This window comes from Brassica napus, chromosome A3 (genome assembly GCF_020379485.1).
Source record: "Brassica napus cultivar Da-Ae chromosome A3, Da-Ae, whole genome shotgun sequence".
Taxonomy (NCBI): domain Eukaryota; kingdom Viridiplantae; phylum Streptophyta; class Magnoliopsida; order Brassicales; family Brassicaceae; genus Brassica; species Brassica napus.
In genome coordinates, this window is record NC_063436.1 from 9,856,045 (window position 1) to 9,882,210 (window position 26,166).

General features: G+C 37.1%; 5 protein-coding genes across 5 annotated transcripts; 1 reads left to right on the forward strand and 4 right to left on the reverse strand.

The window, feature by feature from the left end:
* The first annotated feature begins 1,829 nt into the window (after positions 1–1,829).
* LOC106438078 (serine/threonine-protein kinase BIK1) lies at positions 1,830–4,219 on the forward strand. Its single transcript, XM_013879131.3, has 6 exons — positions 1,830–2,179; positions 2,256–2,563; positions 2,662–2,797; positions 3,050–3,192; positions 3,269–3,392; positions 3,485–4,219. The coding sequence occupies exons 1-6, from the start codon at positions 2,128–2,130 to the stop codon at positions 3,901–3,903; spliced, it is 1,182 nt and encodes a 393-aa protein (XP_013734585.1). The 5' UTR covers positions 1,830–2,127; the 3' UTR covers positions 3,904–4,219.
* Positions 4,220–5,428: 1,209 nt separating this feature from the next.
* Positions 5,429–7,032, reverse strand: LOC106438079 (expansin-A4). Its single transcript, XM_013879132.3, has 3 exons — positions 6,760–7,032; positions 6,357–6,675; positions 5,429–6,045 (listed from the first exon to the last, which is right to left on the reverse strand). Exons 1-3 carry the CDS (start codon positions 6,905–6,907, stop codon positions 5,736–5,738), a joined length of 777 nt encoding a protein of 258 aa, XP_013734586.2. The 5' UTR covers positions 6,908–7,032; the 3' UTR covers positions 5,429–5,735.
* Positions 7,033–14,176: 7,144 nt separating this feature from the next.
* On the reverse strand, positions 14,177–15,684 carry LOC106438077 (probable E3 ubiquitin-protein ligase RHC2A). The gene has a single exon (XM_048775758.1). The coding sequence runs from the start codon at positions 15,449–15,451 to the stop codon at positions 14,327–14,329; it is 1,125 nt and encodes a 374-aa protein (XP_048631715.1). The 5' UTR covers positions 15,452–15,684; the 3' UTR covers positions 14,177–14,326.
* Positions 15,685–16,926: 1,242 nt separating this feature from the next.
* On the reverse strand, positions 16,927–19,651 carry LOC106438075 (ribulose bisphosphate carboxylase/oxygenase activase, chloroplastic). The gene is made up of 7 exons (XM_013879129.3): positions 19,390–19,651; positions 18,969–19,288; positions 18,776–18,881; positions 18,377–18,462; positions 17,659–18,131; positions 17,297–17,578; positions 16,927–17,197 (listed from the first exon to the last, which is right to left on the reverse strand). Exons 1-7 carry the CDS (start codon positions 19,432–19,434, stop codon positions 17,082–17,084), a joined length of 1,428 nt encoding a protein of 475 aa, XP_013734583.1. The 5' UTR covers positions 19,435–19,651; the 3' UTR covers positions 16,927–17,081.
* Positions 19,652–22,143: 2,492 nt separating this feature from the next.
* On the reverse strand, positions 22,144–25,771 carry LOC106438074 (probable methyltransferase PMT11). Its single transcript, XM_048775759.1, has 9 exons — positions 24,968–25,771; positions 24,439–24,597; positions 24,084–24,354; positions 23,856–23,966; positions 23,582–23,741; positions 23,164–23,421; positions 22,953–23,075; positions 22,713–22,790; positions 22,144–22,622 (listed from the first exon to the last, which is right to left on the reverse strand). The coding sequence occupies exons 1-9, from the start codon at positions 25,634–25,636 to the stop codon at positions 22,415–22,417; spliced, it is 2,037 nt and encodes a 678-aa protein (XP_048631716.1). The 5' UTR covers positions 25,637–25,771; the 3' UTR covers positions 22,144–22,414.
* Positions 25,772–26,166: the final 395 nt, after the last annotated feature.

Consider the following 26,166-nt stretch of genomic DNA (forward strand, 5'->3'; position numbering starts at 1 on the left):
TAGAAAAGTTAGTTGAAATCAACTGGCACAACAATGGAAATGTCAATTTAATATTTTTTTTGCACCAACTAAGCAAATTTTATAAACTGGGCGACATCTCAAGTCTAAACCATATAAAGAAAAATTCTCACCAAAGAGAAAACAAACGAAAAGTAAAATAATTTCTCGTACATGATATCATGGGAACAAATGGTAATTAACTTTCAGGGAAAAGACGTTTAGCTTATGTGTGGAAGACAAGACACGGCAAGTCCAAGAAGTACCTCCGTACGTCAAGATTGTCCAGCCCGTGTCGCGTAAATATTTAAGATCTTCTATGATTTGAATATGGATTCTTGTAGATTATTTACAAAAAAGTCCAGTTAGTACCAATCAGACAGGGACTTCCAAAACAATACGCGACACATAATCAAAAACCTACCACCCAAGTCAAACCTATTTTCCTTTTAAATACATTCTTGGTTATGACTTTCATGAGAGAGAAGGAATAAAAATGAAAGCTTGGGCCTATTATTTTGTGTGTAATAAGAAACTTTGTCAATCTAGAATACCGAGTTTTCTTTACTTCCGTACGACAGGAAACAAAATGATTTTCGTACATTACATCTCGATTTTCAAATTAGTGTCGGGTGATTGGATTTTACAACACTGATACAAAATAATTCTTATAGTTTAAGCAAAAAATTGTGGTACACATATTAGTAGAGACCAACCTACATCTATCGCGGAACTTTTTTCTGCACAACAAGAAAACAAAGATAAAAAAAACATTGTTTAATAGATGATGATAGTTGACACAAAAAAAATAAATGGTGTCAAAAGAAAAACAATTGAAACATATTTTAATTGAAAATGCATTTACAAGTAGAGGGTCAGTTCATGACGGCTAACCAAATGTTGACTAAAAATGTGGGATATCTTGAAAGAACAAGAAGAGAAGGTTCAAGTCCATGACTGTAGCTTTGTGGAATTTCTATATGATCTTAAGTGCAACCCAACGAAAACATAAAAAAAATTATACCCAACAAAGACTATTAAAAGCCAAAACGAAGTCTTAGCTGAATTGTACCAAATTAACTGATAGATTATAGAGTTGAGGTCACATCCTGAGCCTCAAACTGCGTCATATACAACTATTGTTAATTTCAATAAAAAAAATATTGTTAACGAGATCCCAAATAGTGGAATCCTATCAAACCCATTGATAACAATTACAAACTTGAGTGATAACCAGCTATCGAACAAAAAAAAATATCAGAAAAAAATCGTCAGAAATAACGTAAATCGGTAAAAGAAAAAAAATCATTATAAGAAGCTAATAAATTAGAAATTAATCAATTATACGTATTTTATGTTACTTTACTTTACACACACATGACATGACAGTGATGACACACCCGAGACCAAATAAATATTTTGTTACGACAGCAAATATAAAGTCTTCACTCGTGTGTTTCTCTGTCGTCCCATAAATGGTTAATTTTCAGATATGTAGGTAACAAAAAAAGGCACCCAAAACCATAATTTTCTTCTCAATTTCCACGAAATAAAATCAGCTAGGATATATATATTACCCGCGAAAGTTAAAATCATTAAAGATATTGCCAAAACATTACGTAAGACTTTTTTAATAGTGGGTCAAGACATATCCAGAATAATTGGTCTATACATTTTCAAATTTAAGATTTTTTTTGCACAAACGTAATTTCTCTTATTTCAAAATAAAATAAAATATTAATTAAATTGTTTATAGTTCCTTAAAGTATTTAGAGCCGGCCTGATCATGTCGATAAAATAAAATCGAATCAAACACCTTTTTATCTTTTGGCCAAACTATGTTCATTTGTTTGACTTTTATTTCTCAACACATACAAAAGACAAATCAACCAATCCTTATTCGGTCACCCCCTCGTGCCTCTCATTAACACCAACCCTGTTTCTCATTTCGTCACCTCGCCATCTCTGTTCACATCTCTCTCTCCCTCTCTTTAACCGCGTGGGTTGTCAAAAGTTTCTATAATTCCTCTTATCCTCTCTGCTCATAAACCATACATATCCTCCTCAAGAAGCTGAACAAGAGCGCTCAAGAATCAAGAAAGTGTAGAAAACGCACTTCTTCTTAGCTAAATGGGTTCTTGCTTCAGCTCTTGTGTCAAAGCCGATAATCTTTTTCACAATGGTACCATCTCCTTCTTCGTTATGTTGATTTTGCTCCAGGTTTGAGTTTGGTTTAACATATGTTTGTGTATGTTTAGGTAAGAGCAGCGATCTTTACGGTTTAAGCATCTCAAGCCGGAAATCATCGTCCACGGTGGCTGCTGCTCAGAAGACGGAAGGGGAGATTCTTGATTCAACCCCTGTCAAGAGCTTCACCTTCAACGAGCTCAAACTCGCCACCAGAAACTTCAGACCGGACAGTGTGATCGGTGAAGGTGGGTTTGGTTGTGTCTTTAAAGGCTGGTTAGATGAAACCAGTCTCACTCCGACTAGACCCGGAACCGGTTTAGTCATCGCTGTTAAAAAGCTTAACCAAGAAGGGTTTCAAGGTCACCGTGAATGGCTGGTACATTAGCATTCATTTCTTCAAATTTCAAAACTTGAGAGTTTTATTATGTGTGTGATTGTGTCTGATGTGTTGTGTTGTGTTCTGTTCTGATGCAGACGGAGATTAATTACTTGGGACAATTGAGTCACCCCAATCTAGTGAAACTGGTTGGTTATTGCTTGGAGGATGAGCACCATCTTCTTGTATATGAGTTTATGCAAAAAGGAAGTCTTGAGAACCATCTATTCAGAAGTAAGTCCTATTGATGAAACATCTTTGATAAGTTTAGTAGTATAATAGTTTCACTAGTTTTATTCATTAGCCTTTTGTATGCTAATTATTTATACAAAATGCATAACTTATCTAGAAATGTCTTTACATAATTACATGAATAGTAACTTTCTTAATAACTACAAGAAAATATATTTTAGGCGATTTTGTAATATCCTAACAATCTTGTTTCCGTATTGTGTATTTGTACTAATGGAAGTGGTTTTGGAGCAGGAGGTACATATTTTAAGCCGCTGCCATGGTTTCTACGGGTCAAGGTTGCGCTTGATGCAGCAAAGGGACTTGCTTTTCTTCATAGTGACCCTGTCAAAGTGATATACCGAGACATTAAGGCCTCCAACATTTTGCTTGACGCTGTAAGGCAGAGAATCACGTATTGAATGAATTAGATGATCTCACTTTTTTACTGATGACTTTGGGTTCCATTGACAGGACTACAATGGGAAGCTTTCTGACTTTGGGCTGGCGAGGGACGGTCCAACGGGTGATCGAAGCTATGTTAGTACAAGGGTTATGGGTACATATGGCTATGCGGCTCCCGAGTATATGTCTTCAGGTATAAAGTCAACTAAAGGTTGATCAAATTCTATAACCGGGTATAGATATAATGAATACTTGTTTCATCTTCCCGATTTTGTATACTTTTAGGTCACTTAAATGCAAGAAGCGATGTATACAGTTTCGGTGTTGTGCTTTTGGAGATTTTGACGGGTAAACAAGCGTTGGACCATAACAGGCCGGCTAAAGAAGAAAAACTTGTGGAATGGGCTCGACCGTACCTCACAAGCAAACGCAAGGTGCTCCAAGTAGTGGACGCTCGGCTGGACACGCAGTACCTACCCGAAGAGGCAGTGAGATTGGCCAGCATTGCTGTGCAGTGTCTCTCCATCGAACCCAAGTCACGTCCGACCATGGACCAAGTGGTCCGTGCCTTGCAACAACTTCAGGACAACTTGGGAAAACCGACTCAGCCCGATCCGGTTAAGGATGCCAAGAAACAGGGTCTTAAAACCGGAGCTAAGTTACAAGAAACACGATTTAAACAAAGACCTTTTGGGAAGCATTAAGCTGGTTAATAGTTCAGTGATGGACGGCCAGGCACTTGTTACTGCAAATCCAATACGGTTATGGACAAACCGTGAAGGTCGAGATTAATAAAGGATACATAAAATTTTGCCGGCAACAAGTCACATACTCAACCTTAGAGAAACATGTGGTTTTAGCCTTTAGGCTTCCTCACGTGCTAGTCGAATGAAGTATATATGTGGTAACTTTTTCTTGGTGTGTTGTAACCACTATTGTATTTTGTTTGTTCCTCAAAACATTTGATGTAGAGATTTTTCGAATATCTCCAGTTTTTGAATCAACAATTTTTCAATGTTACAAGCCAGAATACTAGAAGTTAATCAGTGATGCAAATGCAAAACAAATAACACAAATCCGAATTTGAGTTTTCTTGGCTAATGTAACTTAACCACTAGGTAAAGTATTGTAGGTTGTTTTGGAGAGAAAATTATGCAAAAAGCAATTTACATGAAGCAAATGAAAACCTTATGAAATAAATCACAAATGTAAAACCAAGGCACAACCGGTTTTAAATATTGTTCTCACCATCGTTTTATGTAAATCTGTATTGAGTTATTATCAATTTTAATTTATGCGTTTTGGATTGGGTAATTACACTCTTGAATCAATAGTAGGGAGAAATCGGGGAGCCGAGGCTTGAACTATACTACGAACAGAGACCAACGCAAGAGATGACCGAGCAGAAGAGGACACTGGCAAGACATAAGCATGTGAGACGCAACAGCTTTCCACTAAGACATAATCGTCGTCACATCACTACTCTCTCAAGTACTCACTCAGGGCTCTCGTTCTGTTATGTTCATGGATGCCACTTCTTCATGTGCCTTTACAGGTAAGTAGTTATACGTTGCCTATTGTTTACGTTTATAAGCTTTTCAAATTAGTAGATTAGCTTTTCACACATAGTAAGAACTAATAAACAAATTAAAAATAACTATGAATGCATTCTTGTATATAATTAACAATTTACAATAAGTTTGAATCAAAGGTTATTCAAAATCAAATTAGTTAATTTTTTTATAATTTATCATCATGAAAATATTTACAAAATTTTGACCAAAAAAAGAAAAGAAAATATGTACAAAATTATAACATCAATTTTTTTAATAATTTTTCTTTATCAAGATATTTATCTTTTTATAAAACGGATAAAGTATATGATGTAACAAATTTTAGCTAAATTTGTAAGTGGAGGAGACATGTCCGGTTCATATCACCAAAAATAAAATAGTAATGAATAACAAGTAAAGGACCTTGTGGACTTGTGCTACGTTCGCATCAAATGCTGTCGGAAAATACTTTTATTGTTTACTTTTCAATTAATCGGTCAAAAAACCAGTTCCCACTTATTAAAGGCGTTTTAGACCGTATTATTCTTGCTTCTCGTCACAAAATCTAAGTGGGAACCCTGAGAATCTATCACTTTTCACTAACGTGCATTAGCTACACTCTTCAGTGTCAGAGTACTGTACTACTGTGTCAGAGTAACTGTTTTGCAAAGGCTAGTTAAAAACAAACACGAAGATTAGTAAATAGTTTCACAACATAACCATGTTTTAGATTACACGTTACAAGTTGTAACTTACAAGCCAACCAATGTAAAATACTTAAGTAGCTGCGGGCTGTTGCAAGATTTTCTCACAGCCACTTCAGCTAAATATAACTCACAATTAAAACACCAAAAAAAAAACAAAAACATTAATAAGAAAATACACATAAAAGTCAAAGATACTATTCTCCCCTCAATTAGCGGGGAGATTTCTTTTGTCTCGAGACTCTCGACCACTTCAATGTTTAGTTTCTCGAAACTCACTTAGACCCTGAAATTCTTCCCGACAAAGGTTTGACCAAACTGCCAGTTAGAAGGAACGATGCTCCATGAAGTAGAGGTTCTACGGTCACTGCCGGTGACACGGAAAGAAAGTGACTGACCAACCAAAACAGCGTTAGATTGCCAGTTCTGACCCCAGTTCCTGCTCAAACTCATCCAACCAGTCCTTGAACCTTTCACGCTCGTCCTCACGATGTCTCCTGCTCCGGCAACGTTGGTGATCAGAACCAAGTTGAAGTAACGGTGACCGTTGATTGTGAACCTTATTCCTCCTCTCTTTCTGCATGGCACCCTACAAAAGAAGACCAACAATTTTACACTCGTTTACTAACTTACTTGCATGAATATATGGATTTTTTGGGTATTAGAGAGCTAATCTTTTTAGTTAAATTAAAGTCAAAGTTCGTTAGTTAAATTATCTTAAACAAAATATTATAATGACACAACAAAAGATTGTTTTTAGTAAGCCCTTTCTAAAATAAGATTGTTTCTAACTAAATTGAGAGTTTACATTAATTTTAAGAGGTCTTTAACTTAGAAATACTCAACTATTAGGTTAAATATTTGGTATTTTTTATGTTCTTGTAATACAAGATTTTGTACCTGCGGTATGAGACAGGGACAATGCCGGCACGGTATTGAGCAATCTTGAGGAAGACAGGCATGGCTAGGTCGAAGTGTTCACGTGGTGGGTTGCACCATCCACCATTATCGCTCGCCTGAGCAAAGTTTGGTGGGCAGAAGTTGGTTGCGGTAATGAGGATAGATGGGCTACCTGAATGGCACCACTGTGGGTCGTTGGCGCATTTTAGCTCAAAGCAGGCTCCACAACTCATGCCGTTGTTAAACAGAGCCGTGCTCAAAGCAGCCGTGTTAGTTCCGTAGCCTTGGCTGTAAAGGTTACCGTAACCACAAGCTCCTCCTGTAAAGTCAAAACAGATTAATAACCATTTTGTTAAAAATGAACCTTTCTTTTGGTGCATTTACTCTGTTTTTGTGGACTGACCCATAGTTCCGGAGGCATCGCTGCCGCCGTAGAAAGTGGCGTGTGCGTTTTGCCACGCGCCACCGGAATAGACGCCGGGGATTCTTGCGTCAGCGAGGTTAAAGAGGAGATATGTAGTGAAGAGAATGGCTAGTTTAATAATAGCCATTTTTGTTTGTGTTATTATTTGAGAAGGGGTTTTAAATTACTCCTTCTCAAGAGCGCTTTCTTTCGAGCTTGCGCTCTTGTTAAAGAAGAGTTACGTTTTGTTAATGGGAGAGATGATGGTGAGGACTGAGGAGCAAGAAGTAGTGAGGTTCGGTATTTATGGAGGGAGGGTAACTCCAAAATGAGAGAGAGAGAGATTGAGAAATATTATTGGCTATCTTTTTATTGCTTTTGTAAAAATTAAACTTTAAAAATTCGATTACTATTTCTACGTAAGGTGGAGGTAGGTTTGTAACCGTTTCGTCATACTTTATAGTTTATACATATATTTTTATCTATTTTATATAGCTAGATAGCAATGATACTCAAATATCTCATTATTTCGGCAAAATAAAGAGTCTTGAGTTCACTTATGCGAGGCGTTTCAAACTTATGATCGGCAAAATAAGAAAATGTAACTCGACGGAAATTTTGTTTTTCTATTAAGCTTAACTGTCATTAGTATAATCGGTCACAAATATATTTTTTATATATCTCTTAACAATTTTTTTTTACCATTGCCGCCCAAAAATTCACTTGCATAGAAGAATTTGAAAAGAAAAGATTACTTTATCAAATCGAGTTTCAAAAGGAGAAAAAAATAACAAATGAACGGCTCCACATTGCCCGCATTCAACGGGGCATCAGTTGTGAATCGCACAGTATACACACGACCCGAACTTTATCGGATCTATTCAATCAATGTTTTATTTATGTCATGAAACTTGTCAAAAGATCTACATTAAATATCAAAGCTGTCGCACTTCTTAGTTCGCACGGACAAAAGTCAAAGCGTCGTATATAGTATGTTTATATAATAAAAATTCTCATAAAACTAATGTTTATCTATGGACTTATAAATATACTTTGATAGTTTGAAAACTTAAGAAGTAGTGGATGAAGCTTTTGTTCACTTGAATTCGAGTTCATTTCAAAAATAAATTACAGTTCTTAACTTTTAGTGATTAGCTTCCGTAGTTTAGGTACATGAACTTCCACTTTTTTTTCTTCTTGTTGAAAAAAGAACATGCACACTAACACTCTTTAATCTTTTTTAATAAACACACTTTAATCTTTATGCATCGGCGCGCCACCATCATCAAAAAGAGCAACCTACTAGAATTGAAATATCATAAGTGCCAACTTCAAGTTAATATGATTAACTTTCATTAACTTCTACTGTACTTATAAACATGAAAATTAGTATGTGTGAGAGATTTTTGTTTATTTTGTATCAGTGTGAGTGAGAGATAATTGGCAAACGAGGAAAACAGTTAGGGGCGGTGACAGGTTGTCGAGCAGCGTTAATATATGGCGATGACAAGGCATATCTATGCACCAACCAGATCTTCTTATATCTGCCACTTCAGCCGAAGCATTCATACTTGGTATCTTTTTCTAATTGATCTCGGCCACGTGTTGATAAATATACAATTATTTTTTCTAAAAAATATTATTAAAATTTTAAATTATATAAGATGTTTGAGATAAAATATGTTTATTACGAAAATTATTTTTATCTAAAACATATTATTAAAATTTTAAATTAAAAATTACTTAACCAATTACAAAATAAAATTATTAAATTTGATTGGTTACAATTTTGATAAAATTAAAGTAATTATTAAATTTGATTGGTTACAATTTTGATAAAATTAAAGGTACATAGAAATATGAAAACAACTTACATATTGGAACATAAAAATTCTTCTAAACGTTTTATATTTCGGAACGGAAGGAGTATAACATTAACTCAACAAGTTTTTGTCATAAGAATACAAATGCACTTGCATGTGAACTAAGTATCTACCACTCCTCTTTTTTTTTCTTTCCCAAATTGTTTTTATTGATTAAAAGGGTCAAGCCCATGGCCGAAGCCCACAAAAAAAAAGTCCACTAGCACGAGAGGCAACTTACAACAAAGGCCGAGGCCCAAATTCAAATTAACGGCCCAAAGCCCCAAATACACACAAACGGACGGTTTGCCCTAGAGGACCACCAAGGAGACAGGCCGGACACGTGTAAACATCTGGAGAGTCTGCACGCCACGCGTCGTCCGTCTCAACTCGATCTCCGCCTCTTCGCACAACCGCCGAAACCAGCCACCGACAACCACTTTTCACCGGAGCTCCGATACTGCAGAGCCTCCGCGTCACCATAACTCTTCACGGCCGCTCTGTCTTCACGCCGGAGAGATCGTCGTTCTAACGAAGTCTCCTCCGGCTCTGAACCACCAGAAACCCTAGATAGGCGCGCCGCGAACCACCGCTATCTTGGCTTAACTATCCTCACCGTCGCTGGAATTCTCTTCCTCAACGACCCACAAACTCAAACTCGAACTACACGACACCCACCAAACTTTAAATACCTCTAACCCAGTAACCTCACCCCAAAATTAGGGTTTCAACACGGCGGCGAAGATCTTTGAGAGCCTCCTCACTCCGTCATTCATAAGCCGGCAAAGAAGGAGCTGAAGAAGCCTCCCTTTCCGGAAGCTAGAGCGGCGACGGTGGATCTGAGATAGCCTCCACCCCCCGCGAACCGACCGGCGTCGATGAATCTAGAGAAGCCTCCATCGCCCGGAGAAACACAACCCGAACCGACAAGAAATTCGCCTCCCCCGAGGCTCTCCAAACGAGCGCGTCTTCACTCCAAAATCCGACCACCGAGAAGGTCAGTTACGGTATCAGAGCTCCGACAAGGCGTCCGTTGATGGCACTTCGGAAACAAGACGGAGGAAAACTAAATTGCTGAAGCAGGAGTGCTTCCGGCGACGGCACGGACGCTAACGCGCCGGCCGTACGCCGGAGAAAGTCTCTTCTCTCTTCTCTCTAATCAGTCAAATAATCTTTTTTTTTGTTTTTGGACAAACTTTTATTAAGTATCTACCACTCCTCTCCCAACAAATTCTCGTATTTACATTTATTTCGCTTCAGCATTTTAAAAAAAAAACATATTTTTTTGAGTCTAAATATAATATTGGTATCTAATCTTCAAATATAGCTTAGACTTCTCTCCCACTCCCACAACAACGATATAAGAATTTAAGGCTTCGAATGTTTACAACCGCTCTGTCCCGCATCGCAGTTAACAGTAACAAAAATCTTTACATATACTATATATCTATATATTTTTATAACTGTTAAAACCGCACCGCAGTTGAACCGCTTGTCCCGCAGCGCAGTCACCATTCGAAACCTAAATTTGCCGTGTAATAACCTCAATCAAGCGTCATCACAAATGGTTTAGCAGAATCAAATTAAATCATAAAACAACTATGTGCATCTGTTTTTCTTCTTTACTTATTTTTATAAACTAGAAAAGTCATAAATATTCTACCGTAGGAGTATTTTGACTAGATAAGTTGTTGATTGTTTGTTCGTCGGGTTCTATATTCACATTGGCAATGCAGTCGACCAACGATTTTAGAACATTTTGTGCCTATAGTGCCGTGTGAGTCTGAGACTTGTGTGCCTGCTATCCATTAGTTATAACGCGAGTAATTAAAACGTTTTTTCCAACTTCCAAGAAACTCAATATCAGTGACATTAACCAACACTGATTTTTTTTGGGGGGCCAAAATTTACACTCCAATATATATATGGGCATATATATTGTATTCATCTGAATAAAACATTGTGTATGATCTTTTGAATGATACTTTTCAAAATGCTTTAAATGTAAATTGATAGGCTTGCTTGATAATGACTATTATTTTTTTTTGGTCTAAAATAATGACTATTATTATATCGGATGATATGAGCATTGTGAATATTAATAAACAAGCTCACTAAATACTTAGGCGTAAAAAATAAGTGCGTATAGATTGCTAATTGAGCTACATTCAAGCAACATATAAAATCATTATTAAATTCTTTTAATATGGAAGTATAATTGAATCGTGCAACTAGTTTGTATATCCAATCTCAGCGAGTAAAAGATATCATGATTAAAATGCTATATATATTATTTCACACCTATTTTCTGTTGTTTAATTTTGTTTGCACTTTTTTTGAAGAGCATACAGTCAATAGTATGTACTACTAAAGAGTGAGTCCTACTCAAATTTTGAGGACAAATGGAACGACATCATCTCATACGAGGTGGGCTATGAATCATGAGTTGATAGAAGTGGCAGAAGAGTAAATTGTAATTACCAAAAAGGTAACTGAGACCACACATGCTACGCCATAACCCCATAGTAGGAAAGATTTCCCTCGCAACTTCGCAATACAAACAAAGAGATCAGCAGATAATAATTGCAGTGAAACTCAAATTAGTTGAATAAATATATGAAATTTGAAATTGATCGTTGCGCTAATATAGTTTCCCTGGTGCACATTTTTTAAATCTCTAGTAAGAAAAAGAAACAGAAAACGTTCAATAGCGTAAGTGTAAGGGAGTGGACCATTGCCAAATTTATGCTCCCCTTTTTCTTTTTGAGAAAGATTTTCATGTCTCCCCTCTACATGCATCGATGTCTCGCGCTCATAATTATTAGGCTTTACGCTAAATGTTTTTCACGCAAAGCAAAATTCGAATCCTATATTTATTATGTTTCACTTTTCTCTTAACATTTCATTGGATTCGTGTACGCTATTTCACACTCATGTGTATTTAGAACATCTACAATGTAAATCTCATTTTTTCTTTTAAAATAGAGTCATTTATAATGCAGTTGAGATTTGTTTCAACTTTATTCTTTAGTGTTGAAGTGAAAAATGGAATAATGAACAAAAAAAATAAAATTATGTTTTCATTTATGGAATAAATTATTTTTCACTCCATTTTTAATTAAATTTATGTATCTGTATATTATATCTATATCTATATTTGTATATGAATATGTTTCTTTTATCAGTTTATCATATCATCAGATTTGTTGATTTGCTCCAGTAAAAACCATTTCGCACAAGCTTTTTAGCGATACAACTTAGTCTATAAGCCAGCCAATGATCGTTGATTAATAAATGCCAAACTCTTCATAAGTCAGGGCTGCCTTTCATGACTAATGAATTAGCATGTATAATCTTTTCTCTAATAGTCGTAGTTTGGTTCTTCAGCGTCAATGGTGAGAATATGTCTTACACGATTTTTTATAGTTTTATTGTAATTCCTCTATTATAGAGGAACACATTGGAGCAAAAACATCATCTCTATTTTACAGATCTCTATTATGGAGATGGATTGGAGATGGTCTAACATTAGTAACAAGAATAGAACAACCTTTACTAATTAGTGGTGTGATTGGAAATATCTAATATTGTTGTTATTTTTATTACAAAATATGAGCAACGACCGACGGTGTTGCTTACGAACAAAGCGAAGTTATATAGGACATACATTTATTTGCTTTAACTTTGATAAAGTACCTATCAACTAACTTAACCTCCACGACGATTCGATATCTTTCGTTAGGTCCATTTGTCCTCCACAAACGATTTTCTTTTAAGTTAAAATTCTCTTGTTGACCATTGTTTCTCAGAAAAAACTAGCGTCACCTTTGTTCTCATTTTCTTTTTGTTTGACATTTTGAAATATTTTTTCGTCAACCAACTGAATATTTTTGGTATCTAGTAGTATCAATTCAAGCGAATCAAAAAGTTGAAGAGACAATTTAGCAAGGGAATCAATTACAAAAAGACAAACTTGGGTATTATTGTAGACGATGCCAAAAGGCCGTGATCGTTCTCCAGACCGGGTAAATCCGATGGGTGATTATGTAACATATTTAATCATAGATGCTAGTATGACATGTTTATTAGTCGGGTTCTAATATTTTGGAACGTTGAATTATGTAACTTAGGGTTGTTCTAGCGGAGGCAAAAGAGTATGTGTTTACGCCCAGTTGGGCACTTCAAAGCATGAGAGGAGTATGAATCAACATATTTGTTGGGTCCTCCTCAATAGATGTAATTAAGGCCCTGAAATAATACGCTCCAATGGCTTGCGTTATTGGGTCATATTGTAGGTTTGCTAAATTATATAGCAAAGATCAAGTGGCCTGAGGCTTATATTTTTGAAACAAGTAATTCAAGTGATCGAGGAGAGTTTGAGATAGCCAATGAATGATGGGCAAGGTCGGATCTAAAATTACAGAGACCATAAACATGTTTACCTAATTTTTTTTTTTTTGATAGTTGAAGGGCATGAGATTTATGTGTAAATAACTCTTTAAAATTGGAAGGACAATGAAATTATTTCATCTAAATCTACTGAGAACCAGCCTTACTGATAGCCATTTTCAGTTTTGGTCGAGACTAGAGAACATGGCCGGTCTTGGGGAAAACTAAATGAAATATTGGTCAGACTTCCAAAAATTTTTGAAAAAAATTACATAGACATTGTCAAAAGTAGTCGAAGTGTAGGTGTAGACTAAACCCCATAAACAAACGTAACTCTGTCGATGATGATTGTTAGCAAGCCAAACTTTTAGGCTCTTTCCTAAACCCCATAACTAATATAATTCAAAGTGCTAGTCATCTGTTTTTCCTTTGGACTTAAACGACGGGTGCTTGGTAGCTAATTATTGAAAACAAAAGACGACACTAAATGGCTACCTTCGTCAGTATACTCCAGTTACTTGAATGAACATTCTTTTGAGAAAAAGACCTTATTCTGTCTAAATCGACTGCTTGGATTACAGATGTGTTGGGAGGCTCGAGATGTGTTCAACTCATTATGATGTACAAAGTGATTAGGCTTTTTCAACATATAAGTCAAATGGTCGTATATTGGTCTTGATGATCCATCCTCTTAGATACGATGTGTGACATTAAAACACGACGATTATGATCAAAAACGACACATGGAAGAACAATGAATGAGCCAGAGAATAGGAAACATAATAAAACGCAATTCAGTGTTCTCTTCTCATTTGACAGAAAGAGTTCATTAACTTCATTGACATACCAAGCTCAATAAAGCATATAACAGGTCTTAACAGAATATGGCTAACACTACAAAGGCTGTCTCCAATTATCGAGAGCATCATCAGAGATGCGTTGTAATAACTCTATTATTGTCCACGTTTTCTTTCTACTAAAGTGACCACAAAATAATTGTTCCCTTTTAAAGATTCTAGCCTACCATCATATCATTTGCTCTGTCTGTCGTTCAAAGATTATATAGCTGTACAATTATAGAAACTCAAACTGTACTTAGTAGTAACACACAATAACTACCAAAGAGGTTTATACCTAATCAAATCAATCTCACTAAACCATAAAGCTTTTATGTATCAATTTACTCGCATAGATTAAAGAATATAATCATTATTACACTGAAGAACACAAAAAAATGTGAAAAATTCAAACAAGAGGGTTTTGTCTTTTAATGTTTTGTTTTTTTTTTTACCTTAAGATAAATTAAGCTAATAGAGCTAATGTCGTCTCCTTGAAGAAGAAGCAGTCCTGAACATAGAAAACGACGAACTGCTCCTCCGGGTTGATCTCGACCCGGACCCCGATCCAGCAGCTACGGATCCAGACGACCCGCTAAAACACCCGAAAAGTCTCATAATCCGACCCGCAAACCCGCCGGATCTCTCTCTACTACCACCACCTCCTTCTCTCCCTCCTCTTCTCGAACCCCACGCTACTCTCCTCGGAAGCCTCTCGTCTCCGAGCCTCCCACCGTCGACCTCCGTGTACACCACCGGCATCATCCTATCTCCTCCCCTCCATCCTCCGGGGATCCTCCCCACCGCGAATCCTCCGCCCGGCAGCCTCCAAATCGTCAACCCCGCAGCGGAATCCTCCTCCTCTTCATTTGCCACCGCTCCACCGCCGTCATCCCCCGCCGACGGAAGCTCGTGGCGGCACACCGGACACGAGTTTCGAATCGCGAGCCAGGGGAGGATGCAATCGGGATGGTAGATGTGGTTGCACGGCATCTCCCGGGCGGCGGATTTCAACTCGAAGTTTTCTTTACAAACGGCGCAGTGAGATTGAGAATCCGATTCGAGATGGGTCGGGTCGATCTCGATCACGGGTAAAGCCTCGACGGCGGATTTAGAAGCGGGTGGGTTATCACATGAGTTGTTGTTGTTGGCTGTGAGTTCGATCTGAGAGATCTGATCTAACAGCCGATCGAATCCGGAGCCTAAGAGAAACTCCGTCATGCTCGGGGGTAAAGGTCTGAGGCCTGAGTCGGTGCCGTCGTCGTAGTACATCTGGAAAGCGGATTCGGAGGGGTTAGATCCGCCGCGGAGGACGATGACGGGGTTGGGAGAGCGGTTGCTTGAGTTGCTTCTTGTGCGGGTGACGGTGGGAGGAGGAGGAGGAGGGCTGTTCTCCGCCGTGTGCATGGAGGAGGAGGAGGAGGAAGGGGGAGGGAAGCGCGTGGGGCTGCGGTGGTGACGGAGGAAGGAGGAGGGAGGTGTGAAATCGAGGGATTGTTGGATGTGTTCGAGGAAGCCTCCGTCGCAGTCGGGGCAGGAGATGGAGTCGGAGACCCAGACGAAGCGGCTGCAGCTGTAACACCAGTACGATCCGGAAGAAGACATGGTGAGAATGGAATCGAAATCAAAAGAACATCTGGGAGAGTTTTTGATTGATTGACTAAACGGAGAAGAAGAAGAGGAGAGAGAGAGGGGATGAGGAGGGGAAAGGGACGGTCGTGGTTTGTCTTAACAAGAAACCGTCCAACTCGTGTGTTGTCACGTTCTCTTTCTCATGTCTCTTCCTCCTCTCTTTTTTTTTTTTTTTTTTCTTTCTTTAATCTTTTGGTTGTTTGTTGCTGCTATTAAACAAAAACTGTTTTTAATACGTTTTCTTCTTTCTTATCTCGCGTTACCTTTTTTTATACAAACTGTTCCAAAACTGATTATAGTAAAACAAAATTTAAATCTTACAGGTATGGAAAGTAAATAAAATGATTTAAGAAATTAGCGATGATTTGATGGCATAGCTAAACTCCACATTAGAATCAAGAGATCTGGGGTGTATTGATTAAAGAATAATGAAAATCATAGGTTAATGACATAATTTAATAAGAGAGTAATGAGAATTTCCTAAGTAAGCCCATTACATTTAAAAATAAGAGCCCATTAAAACTTTTTAACTTTGCCTCAAAAGTCTTTGAGTTTCTTCCACTTCTCGGTCTTGCAGTTTTATTTTTTCTAATTACTGTACTAGGTTCGGGCCTAGTACCTCCATGCCCGAAACTACAACATGTGATATTAGTTCTGTCATATCAGTCACTCAAATTGGGACTTCTAACACAATGGTCAGAATCTTTTCCAATTGTGTTAATGACTTCTGGTTCGGTTTTATCAGTTTTGGAGCGATTTGATCATTTGCAGGTACGCTTCACAACGTCTTCTTCTTCGTTGCAGATTCTGTTTTTTTTTTTCCCTTGGTCAAAGCAGATTCTGTCTTTCTTCTCTGAATTTTTATAGGTTACCTGAATAATATGTATACAGATTAGTTTTGATAATCATCATCATATACACTCTGCACTTTGATTCATGGAAATCGAATAATTTTCTTTCACATCACTATCCTTCTTTTGTAATATAGAAACTTCTCACCGATCTATAATTGCATCAGACCATTCTAGAAACCTTTCTTTTGTGCATGTTCATCGTGATTCTCTTTAGCTTCATTCTTTACTTTAATGCATTATATAAACTTGTTTCGAGTTATGTTCATACATTTTCATCATCATCATCATATTCATATGCACTCATGCTTTACCTGTGAAATGTATCTACATTTTCTGGTTAAGTAGTTTGGGAGTGATAGAAGAGTGCAGTTGATGCACATTGAAAGAAGAAACGTGAAATATATTAAGGACAAAGTGCCACATCAAAGCTGTAAGAGATAGTAATAGCTTATTGTCAGTTGGTTTTGAATTTAAATTCCATCAAATTTAATATGGAACAACTCAACCTGATCTACAATCGATTCGTCAAATATTCCGAGACGATGGCCAAAGAACTATAGTTGGAATGCCATCTACTTAATAAAGCAAACAAAAAGTTGAGAAATGGTTTATGACAAGCGAATCTTACAATATTAATGTTTGCACATGATCACAAAAAAAGAGAGTACATGAAGCAATCCAAAATTACACAAAAGGCAACAAAAAAAAGAGACAGTAGTAGAAACACAGCAACTTAACAAAGGGGAAACTCAAAAGTTGTAGACACAAGTTCCATCATCACTTCTAGCTGTTGGATCAAAGTTGTCTGCTTGAGGATCAGTACACCCTTCTGGAACAGGAAGGTTCACTTGCTGTGCTGCTTTCCCTGCAAGGCAAGTTACACCCATTTCAGAAAACCCTAATTCCATTTTTATGCTCTCGTTCAAAAACGAAAAACAAAGGAGTTCAAACCTCGAGTTCTAACCATAGAAAGTTCCGCGACCAATGGCGTCCGCGTTTGCGTCTCCCAAGGCAGCCTCGTTAAGGTATTGGTCAGCAAGTTGGACTCTCTTGACGTTCTCTTGTTCCATCACAAGCATGTTTCCGTACTCCATAAGCTTCTCAAGAGTCATAGCTGGTTGCTCGAACACTGGAGGACCTTCCCTAGAGTTCACTAGCCTCTTTCCTATCTTCTCAACTCCAAGTCCCTCAACGAACTTCCTCACTTCATCATCGTACACTCTCGCCCTCAATGCACCAAAGAAATCTACCCACACAATAAAAGAATCAAAACTCACATGAAAAAAAAAAAGACAATAACAAGTAACTCGTGATCATCATTCTTACCGATAGATTGTCCAGGGAACTGGTCAACAAGCGTGACAATGTCTTCATCCTTAACGTTATCAGTCCTGAAGATACCCTTGCAGACACCAATACGGTCCTCACGTGTGGGTGCCCAGTAGAACTTCTCCATACGCCCGTCACGGATGAGAGGTGCGTAGAGAGTGGAGAAATCGTTACCGGTGACGATGATGGGGACACGTGCGTTTTCTTCCTTGTTGTACATTCCCGGGAGCTGGACGTTGGTTGGGTTATCAGCAATGTTCATGAGGGTTGCGTTAACCATCTGGTTGTTGACTGTGTACTGAGTAGTACCACCCATACGACCAGCACCAGCGTCAAGATCGTTGATGAATAGACAACACATTTTTCCCTTTTTGATCATGTCTGCTGCTTCACGGTACCTTTGACGGATCAGCTTGGCTGGTTCTCCTGCGTTTCCACTCTCAAGCTCTCCAGCACTCATCATGATTGGGCTGCAAAAATATTTAAGCATTTTAATATTTTTGTTTTTGTCAATTTCACTTTTCATTGTTATTCATATTCAATATATGCTGATGTAATAATGTTTTTACCAAAAAGAAAAATTATTGGTTTTGTTATTATTTGGTTTACTCAAACATTCTATTTTGCTATTGAATTTTCAAGAAAAATATAAATTTAACTTTGTTGGGAAAAAAATGATTGGAAACTTTTATAGATTTAGAGAGAGAAGACTCACTTAATGCCCATCTTGGCCATGACAAGCTCACACTGGAAGGATTTACCTTGACCTTTGCCTCCCCAAATACCCAAAATAAGTGGAACCTATAAAAATAAAACCAGAGCATTTCAAGATAATATTTGATGTTTAACTTATGTACATGCACCTAAAGATAGCTGTAATATTAGTACTGCTGTGAACAAATGGGGATCAAGCACGAAAAAAGCAAGAACACACGATTGATACAAATACCCGTTTTGGGGTTTGTATATTGATTATTGAATGAATAATTACAACTTTTTATACCCGTAGTTTTATAACCTCAAAACCCAATATTCTTCTTTTTTTACCTTAACTACTAAAATAAGTTTTACCGGTAATACTGAGATCTAAGTCAGTTCCAGAATCAACATGTACCTTGATGTTAGGTAAAGTCAAGAAGTTCTTGGTGATGTGAACAACAAGCTTGTCCATGAATGCAGGAGCAATGTAAAGCCCATCCATCATGTTGTCCAAGTTGTACCTATTTTTAAACAAGAAGAAAGAATTTTAAAAAATCCTAACCTTATGGGAACTAATGAGAGGTCTCTAAGAGAGATGAACAACTTACTGCTTAAGACCTTGGCTAATGTACTCATAGGAGCTAAGAACGGCATTGTGAGTACCGGTTCCCATGGGAGCTTGGAAGACAGAGTCAACCATACCTTTGCCTCTGGTGATGTCTTGTTGATCATCAGACGTGTCGTAGGCAAGTCCCCTCCATCTGTCTCCATCGGTTTGTTTGTCTTCTTTGACAGCGACCACTTTGAATGATCCGTTGCTCTTCTTGTTGTTGCTCTGTGTGAATCTCGACGCGGTTACAACTTTCTTTCCCAAGAAGGTCGTAGCTGGGACTGAAGCAGCTCCTGCTCCTGACCCGTTCAAGCTCAACTACAACACACACACATAGAGACAGACCAGACTCAGTTCTGAACTCAAACTTAGATTCTAACGACGTAGTGAAGACGGAGAAGGAGACTGGTTGAAAGTACCGGAGCTCTGTTGATGGCACCGACGGTGGAAACTGCGGCGGCCATTTCCCCACGAGTGTTGCGTCACACAAAAAGCTGAGGAGAGAGAGAGAGATTTGATCGGAAAAGATGGAAAATAGATGTTGGTGTGTGTGCAAGAAACTCAAGAGATTTATAAACCGAGTGATCAACAACTACTACGTTATCTCTTCTCAACTCTCTGATGCCACACGATGCGGATTGGCCAACTTGCCACGTGGCGACAGTAGGAAGCCGATGAGGATAGTACTATCTTGATTGGTCCACGTGGCATATGTTTATGAGGTTGTCGTGAAACGGTTGATATGTGCCACTGGATTTGTTTTTGGCGTCTTTTAGCTTGAAGTGAAGATTATAACACTATTTATTACCACATATTCATATGTGATCAAGAAACTTCTCTAGAACTTTTCATACAATAAAATTCCAATTTTTAGATAATGACATTACTTGGTGATGGTATTGCTCTAAATTACCAGTGCAAAGTGATTGGCCGAGAGAAATTGTCTATAGCCAATAATGTATATTTCTAATATTATCATTAACCATATGGTTAACAAACTGATCATAATTCTACCAACCGCTCACAGCTATTATTATTATTCCTTCCGTTTCGTTTTAAAGGTTATTGCAGACCTATTAAGAAAATCATTAAATTTTCTATTATATACCTATTTAGTCCTCTATACTCTACTTTATCTGTTTTTGTTATTTAACGAACTCAAAAAGAAAGATTAAATTGGAAAAACTATCAAACACTTGCATTGAAAATATAAAACTACATTTATCCTACTATATAAAAGGAGCTAAATCATTGCTTCCTAAGCCTATCCACATGTGCACAAATATTCATGACCAACCAATATGCCAGGTCATCACGAAGTAGGCTTGCAATTAAAAAAAAAATTCAACAATTCGCAGCCCATTAGACCCATCTCCTAGCCCACTCCCGAGCCACTCTCTCATAAGTATAATCCCGTGTTCTAAACATCCCGTGTTAAATTTTTTAAAACACTCATATCTTAGAAATAGTTTAGAAAATATGTTTATATAAATGTTTTTTTCTTGAATAATATTTAATTAATTTTTTTTGTATCTTTTTAACTTTTATAATAAAATTATTGTTTTCAGATAACAACAAAATATATATAAGAATTATCTTATTTTTAAATTTTTTTATAATTTTTTATATTATTTTAGAATCAAATATTTAATATTAATATAACATATAAATTTTATATGATTAAAATAAAAATTTTTTTAATTATATATAAAATTCATTAAGGGTATTGTTTTAATTAACACATTAGCGAATAAGTTAGAAATTAATAATAAATCAATAACCTATCTAAAAGTCTAAAACCTAATAAAATATGACAAATAAGAAAAACAACTAAATTTTAATATAAAATAGAAATTTAATATTATTAAAATAAAATTCATTTTTTAATATATATATAATATTAATTAAGGGTATTTTTTAAATTAATAAATTAGTGACTTAGCTAAAAATAAATAATAAATCAATAATTTAGCTAAAACCTAATAAAAACATGACAAATAAGCAAATTTACTAAAATTATGGATAATATAAAATATGATTGATTCTTTAATACAAAATTAAAATAAGAGTTTTGTTAAATAAAACATAAATTGCCGTATCGGTGTTACAAAAAAAAAATCATTAATAGTGTCGTAGGAATTATGTCTTTCTCATTATCGAATAAAATTGAAGCAGAGTGTTGGAGGATAGATCAACGTATAGACGAGATTATGGAGATTGATATGGGAGTTGAGGTAACGGACACAACTGTTCCTCCGTAAAGAAACGCTCCTGCTAGACATCCTGGATAAATGAAAGAGACATATTTGGACTTAGCTTTGTGTTAATGGATGGTGATTTTTCAATGCTGTTTGGAGTAAGGGCCGATATACACGCACCAAATCACCACTGCAAGCGGAAGCTGAAGGTTTACTATGGGCAATGCAAGTGATACTGAAGTTTGGACACAGAGAGATGGTCTTTCAATCAACTGTGAACAACTGGTTATACTCATTCAAAAGGAGGAAGATTAGCCTGCATTGGACTTAGAGCTCGACGAAATACAGGCTGTATCCAAAGAATTTTTTAAACTTTCTATTGCTTATATTTCTAGATCTTTAAAATTCCGTATGAATAGCCTAGCAAAAGGTGTTCGATCACGCGCATCTCGATCAGCTTTTGTAAACCCTTTTGCACCAAGTTGGCTAGCCCCACAAGCTAGCATGAGGGTGCCAAAAAAGAGAATAAAATTGAAAGTGAAACTAAATATCCCAATGAACAAATTTATCAGAAGTCCATATTTATGTGGATGTCTATATGGGACAAACAATTTTTTAAGACAATTATAGAATATAGTCACGAAAATCAATCTTAAAATATATAATTTAAAAAAACTATTTAAACTAACCATCAAAATTTTCAATATTACACCAAATAAGAATATAAAGACCAACTATATTCTCTTCGTGTATAATGTGTTGTAGTAAGATTCAAAAAAATTAACTTACTTTACAGTAAGGAAAAATTAGATTTTTAATTCCAAATTTACAGTAAAAATATAACATTTTATGAAACTAAACAATTGACATAATAGTACAAAAATATGAAAAAAATTCAAAATACTATCCGCGCGTAGCGCGGACAAGGACCTAGTAATAATAAAACAAATTAAAAGCATACAGCGACGTCAAAAATGAATTGGAGCGAGTATTATTTACGTTTTTCTGCACTAATATAATTAAATGTTATATAAAATGTTGAAAATACCATGGCTTGATCATCACATATTTTTGTCGGATACTGTATTTTTCACCTTAGAGAAAGTCTGAGGACTAGGCAAAGCTTTACTCAGTAAAACACCAAAAAGAAATTTACAGTCACATAATGAGAAAAAAAAATACAAACAATAAAGAGATTACCAAACAATACATTTGTGTCGTCTAAGTGCAGTAGTTTGTCTTTGTATTAAGCCTTAAGGAGACGCTTCTCGCATGTTAGAATCCTGTAACTTGCGTGAGGACCCTCGGATGTGTCACGCAGAGATGTTTGCCAACCCATTGCCTTTGTGATCTCTTGAATCTCATCCATAACATCAATTGAATCCCTAATGTATGCTCGTCCTCCAGGTCTCAGTATCCGGTCCATCTCTAACAATATGGTCGACATCTCGCATCTGATACAACCAAAGTAATCCATGAGTGTTAAACCATTACTCAGCTTTATAACTCATTGTAAACCATTACTCAGTTTGATAACTATTTACCTTTTTCTTTCTACTGAGAAGAGTCCTGATGCATGTAAGAAGTCATAGGTCCTAGGGTATGTATCAAATGGTTCACACCTGTTGCAGAATGCAAGGTTTGTTAAAAATAGTCAGAACCTTAATCTTGGTTTAACAACAGACAGATAAACATGAGCTCGAAAAGCAAGAAGCATGCAATACTCTTCAAAGATTCACTAGTTTTATGTTTTTGTGTGATAGATTTAAGGAGAAAAGCAGTACCAGTCGTGCATCACTCCTAATAGTCCACGATCATAAATGACAGGCAATGTATTAGGCCCACTGATAGGAACTACATTGAGAACCCAGCAATCGAGTTTATGATCATTTAGTGCAGCTGCAAATCTGCCACAAACAAAGAGATGTTAGCTAAGAAACTAAGGTGTCATTATATATTGACATAGTACTCAACAGAGAGGTTATCGTTTCATACCCGCCAAAGCCTGCTTTCATGTCCATGACGTTTCTTAGTTTCATCTTTTTCCATTTCATGGCACGAATATAACTCCCAATTATTTCATTCCAGAATTTTGACTCTGCCTTGAATAGCTCTTTCCTAGCAATGTAGGAATCAAATGTGATCGTCTGTAGCCTATCAGGTGGAGTGTGGAGACGGTCAGGCCATGAAGGAACATTGCCTCCATATCCATTCTCAGGTATGCGACTGATACAAGGTTTCAGGTTTGTGTACCTAAAGCAAGAACAAAACAATATGAGACATAGAAAGTTTGATTTTTATGCACACATTGTCAAAGACCAAGTCTATAGGCAAACTAGATGCAATCAAACAAGCAAATTTTGTCTTTGTCTTTGTACAAAGAAAGAAAGACAAAAAGATTTCGTAGCTGTACCAGACATTATCGGGGTCATCAGATTCATCGCAGAGAGGTTGTTTGGTTCCAGCCTCACGACTCAAATAACAGGTGTTGTTGAGGGGCTTCTGCCAGATTGCAATGTATCCTTCCTTCTGTACCAGTTTCCAGCAAAGGCTATTCGTAAGATTCAGCATCTCTGCAAACCAAAACGTGAGATTAAAAGAGCAGACCATATTGGCTGAATCAAAGTAGCGAATGAAAAAAAAAAAAAAACTCTCTCCATACCCACAGAGAATAAAAGGGTTGTTACCTGTCCACTGTTCTTCCAGCGCAGCTTCATGCTTATAAACAGGTTGTGCAGCCCAAGCAAAATATCCTCCAGCCCGCAGCATTCTATTGATCTCAAGGAGCAAAATTCCATCTTCATCACAAAACAAAAACAGCAGAATGAGAATTTTCTTCAGAAGGAATAGAAGCTAAAGCGTTCATATCTTTCTTCTCTACCAGGTGAAGAATCAAGTATATCAAAGAGCCTTACCATCACGGGTCCAGTTGATTCTACATCTCGAACAATGAATAAGATCAAAAGCTTGGCTTGGATACAACAAACGCCTTGTAGCAAAAGCAGCCGCCATAGCGGGCACACCACGCTCAAGAGCAAACTGAATCTGGTTCTCGTGGACATCTTTTGGCGCAACAGACATTGTCAAAACATCGCGTGACAGCAAATAAGCGCCAAAACTCGCCACACCACAACCAACATCCATAGCAACCCGAATATGCTTTCCAAACGTGATATCAGAAACCATCTGCCAACACAAACTCCACAGTTCAACATCAGATGAAAAGATGGCATAAACCAAGAACTACCACTTGTTGAAAAATGAAGCAACCTTAGACATCTGGTCCAGATACTGGTCAGCTCCATGAATAAACTGCGTTCCACCCCCAGGAAACTTGAACTTGTTCTTGTCTTTTGTGTCTCGCGAGATCCAGTTTTGTCCACCTTTGTCTTCCACAAGACGAGTATGAGGAACATTGCTGAACCACACCTATCCATAAAACAACTCTTAATCTTAAGCAAACCTCAAAAACAACAAAAACTGCAATCAGAGCCGGTCCTGAGATTTTTGGGAGTTAAAACAATTACTAAATTGTTGTTCAAAAAAAAAAAAACAATTACTAAATCATCAAATATATATCTTTTTAATCAATTTAGGAGCCTAATCATCTATCCACATTAGTAATTCAAATTATGGAGGCCGAGTAAGAGGAACATTGCTGAACCACAACTATCCGTAAAACAACTCATCTTAATCTTAAGCAAACCTCAAAAAAAAGATTGCATAGCGGAAGCTACGATAACACAATGTATATGGCTAAGCTCAGGACAGGCTCTGATTACAAGCAAATGAGTAGTACCTCGTCGCGGCTTCTAGGCCAAGGAATAGGCTGACGGTAGCCTCTAGGAGGAGGAACCAAGCAGTTCAAGCCATTGCCTTTCTCAGGGCAATGCCGCTCGAACTTCTCTCCACGCTCAGTAGATTCAAGCTTCTTGATCGCATCAGCGTTATCCAAACAAGGAATGTACTCTCTCATACTCTCGGGACACATCCCGAACTTCTTGATTCTAAACCTATTAGGTTTAGCCTCGCCGTCGCTTTCCGATTCCACGGTCTCCGTTTGGTTCCCCCAATCCTCCACGTTCTCGACCTCCCCCACCTCGAAATCGTCGGACATCGCGCCGTTCTCATCGACAACCCCGAAGCTCTGGATCGGAGGAGGAGGAGGATTGGGCTCCGTCTCCGTCACTACCGACGGAATCGGAATCGGATTCGGCGGCTGTGTTGTGGTGTGATTAGAGGGAATGATCGCTGATAGATTGAAGGTTTTGTTACTGTTGGGGGAAATGGAGATCTTAGGGGTCGAGGTGCCGGAGGTAGCGGAGGAGGAGAAGAAGAGGAGCTGGTGGTAGGAGTCGTTGGACCAGTGCTTGCCTAAGTAGAAGGACGCGACGGTGAGGAGGAGTAAGGCGGAGATCTTGATGAGTGTAGGGTTTTTGAGTAGATCCGCGTTGGCTAGGGGTTTCATGATGCTTGCGTCTGAAGGGATCAGGGCGAGAGATGTTTTGGATCTGTGCACACTGTGTTCGTGACTCTGAGAGTGTGTGTGTGACAGTAAGGCCGTATTTGGAGTTTATTGCGTTTGGTTTAAAGTACATTTACAGAAATAATTCTCAGGATTTTCAGATTCGTTTACAAGTTAAGTTGCTTTTGAATTCCAAGTTACATTTACAGTAAGGTAAATATTATATTTATACCCATTGGGTTAATTAATCTAAACCTTAGGGTTTAGAGTTGGAGTAGGGTTTTGGAATTAGGGTTTAAAATTTTATAAAAAATAAATACTACAATAAAAATAAAAATTTTAAAACAGTTTCAAAAAGTATTTTTAAATTATAAAAAGAAAATTTGAAAAAAAAAATAAAAAAAATTTCGTAAAAAAAATTATAAAAATTTCGAATCTGAAAACATATAATCTGAAACTATAAAAAAAAATTTCTTTTTTATTTTTATTTTTTTTGTTTTTATTTTATTTATTTTTTTTTTGTTTATTTAATT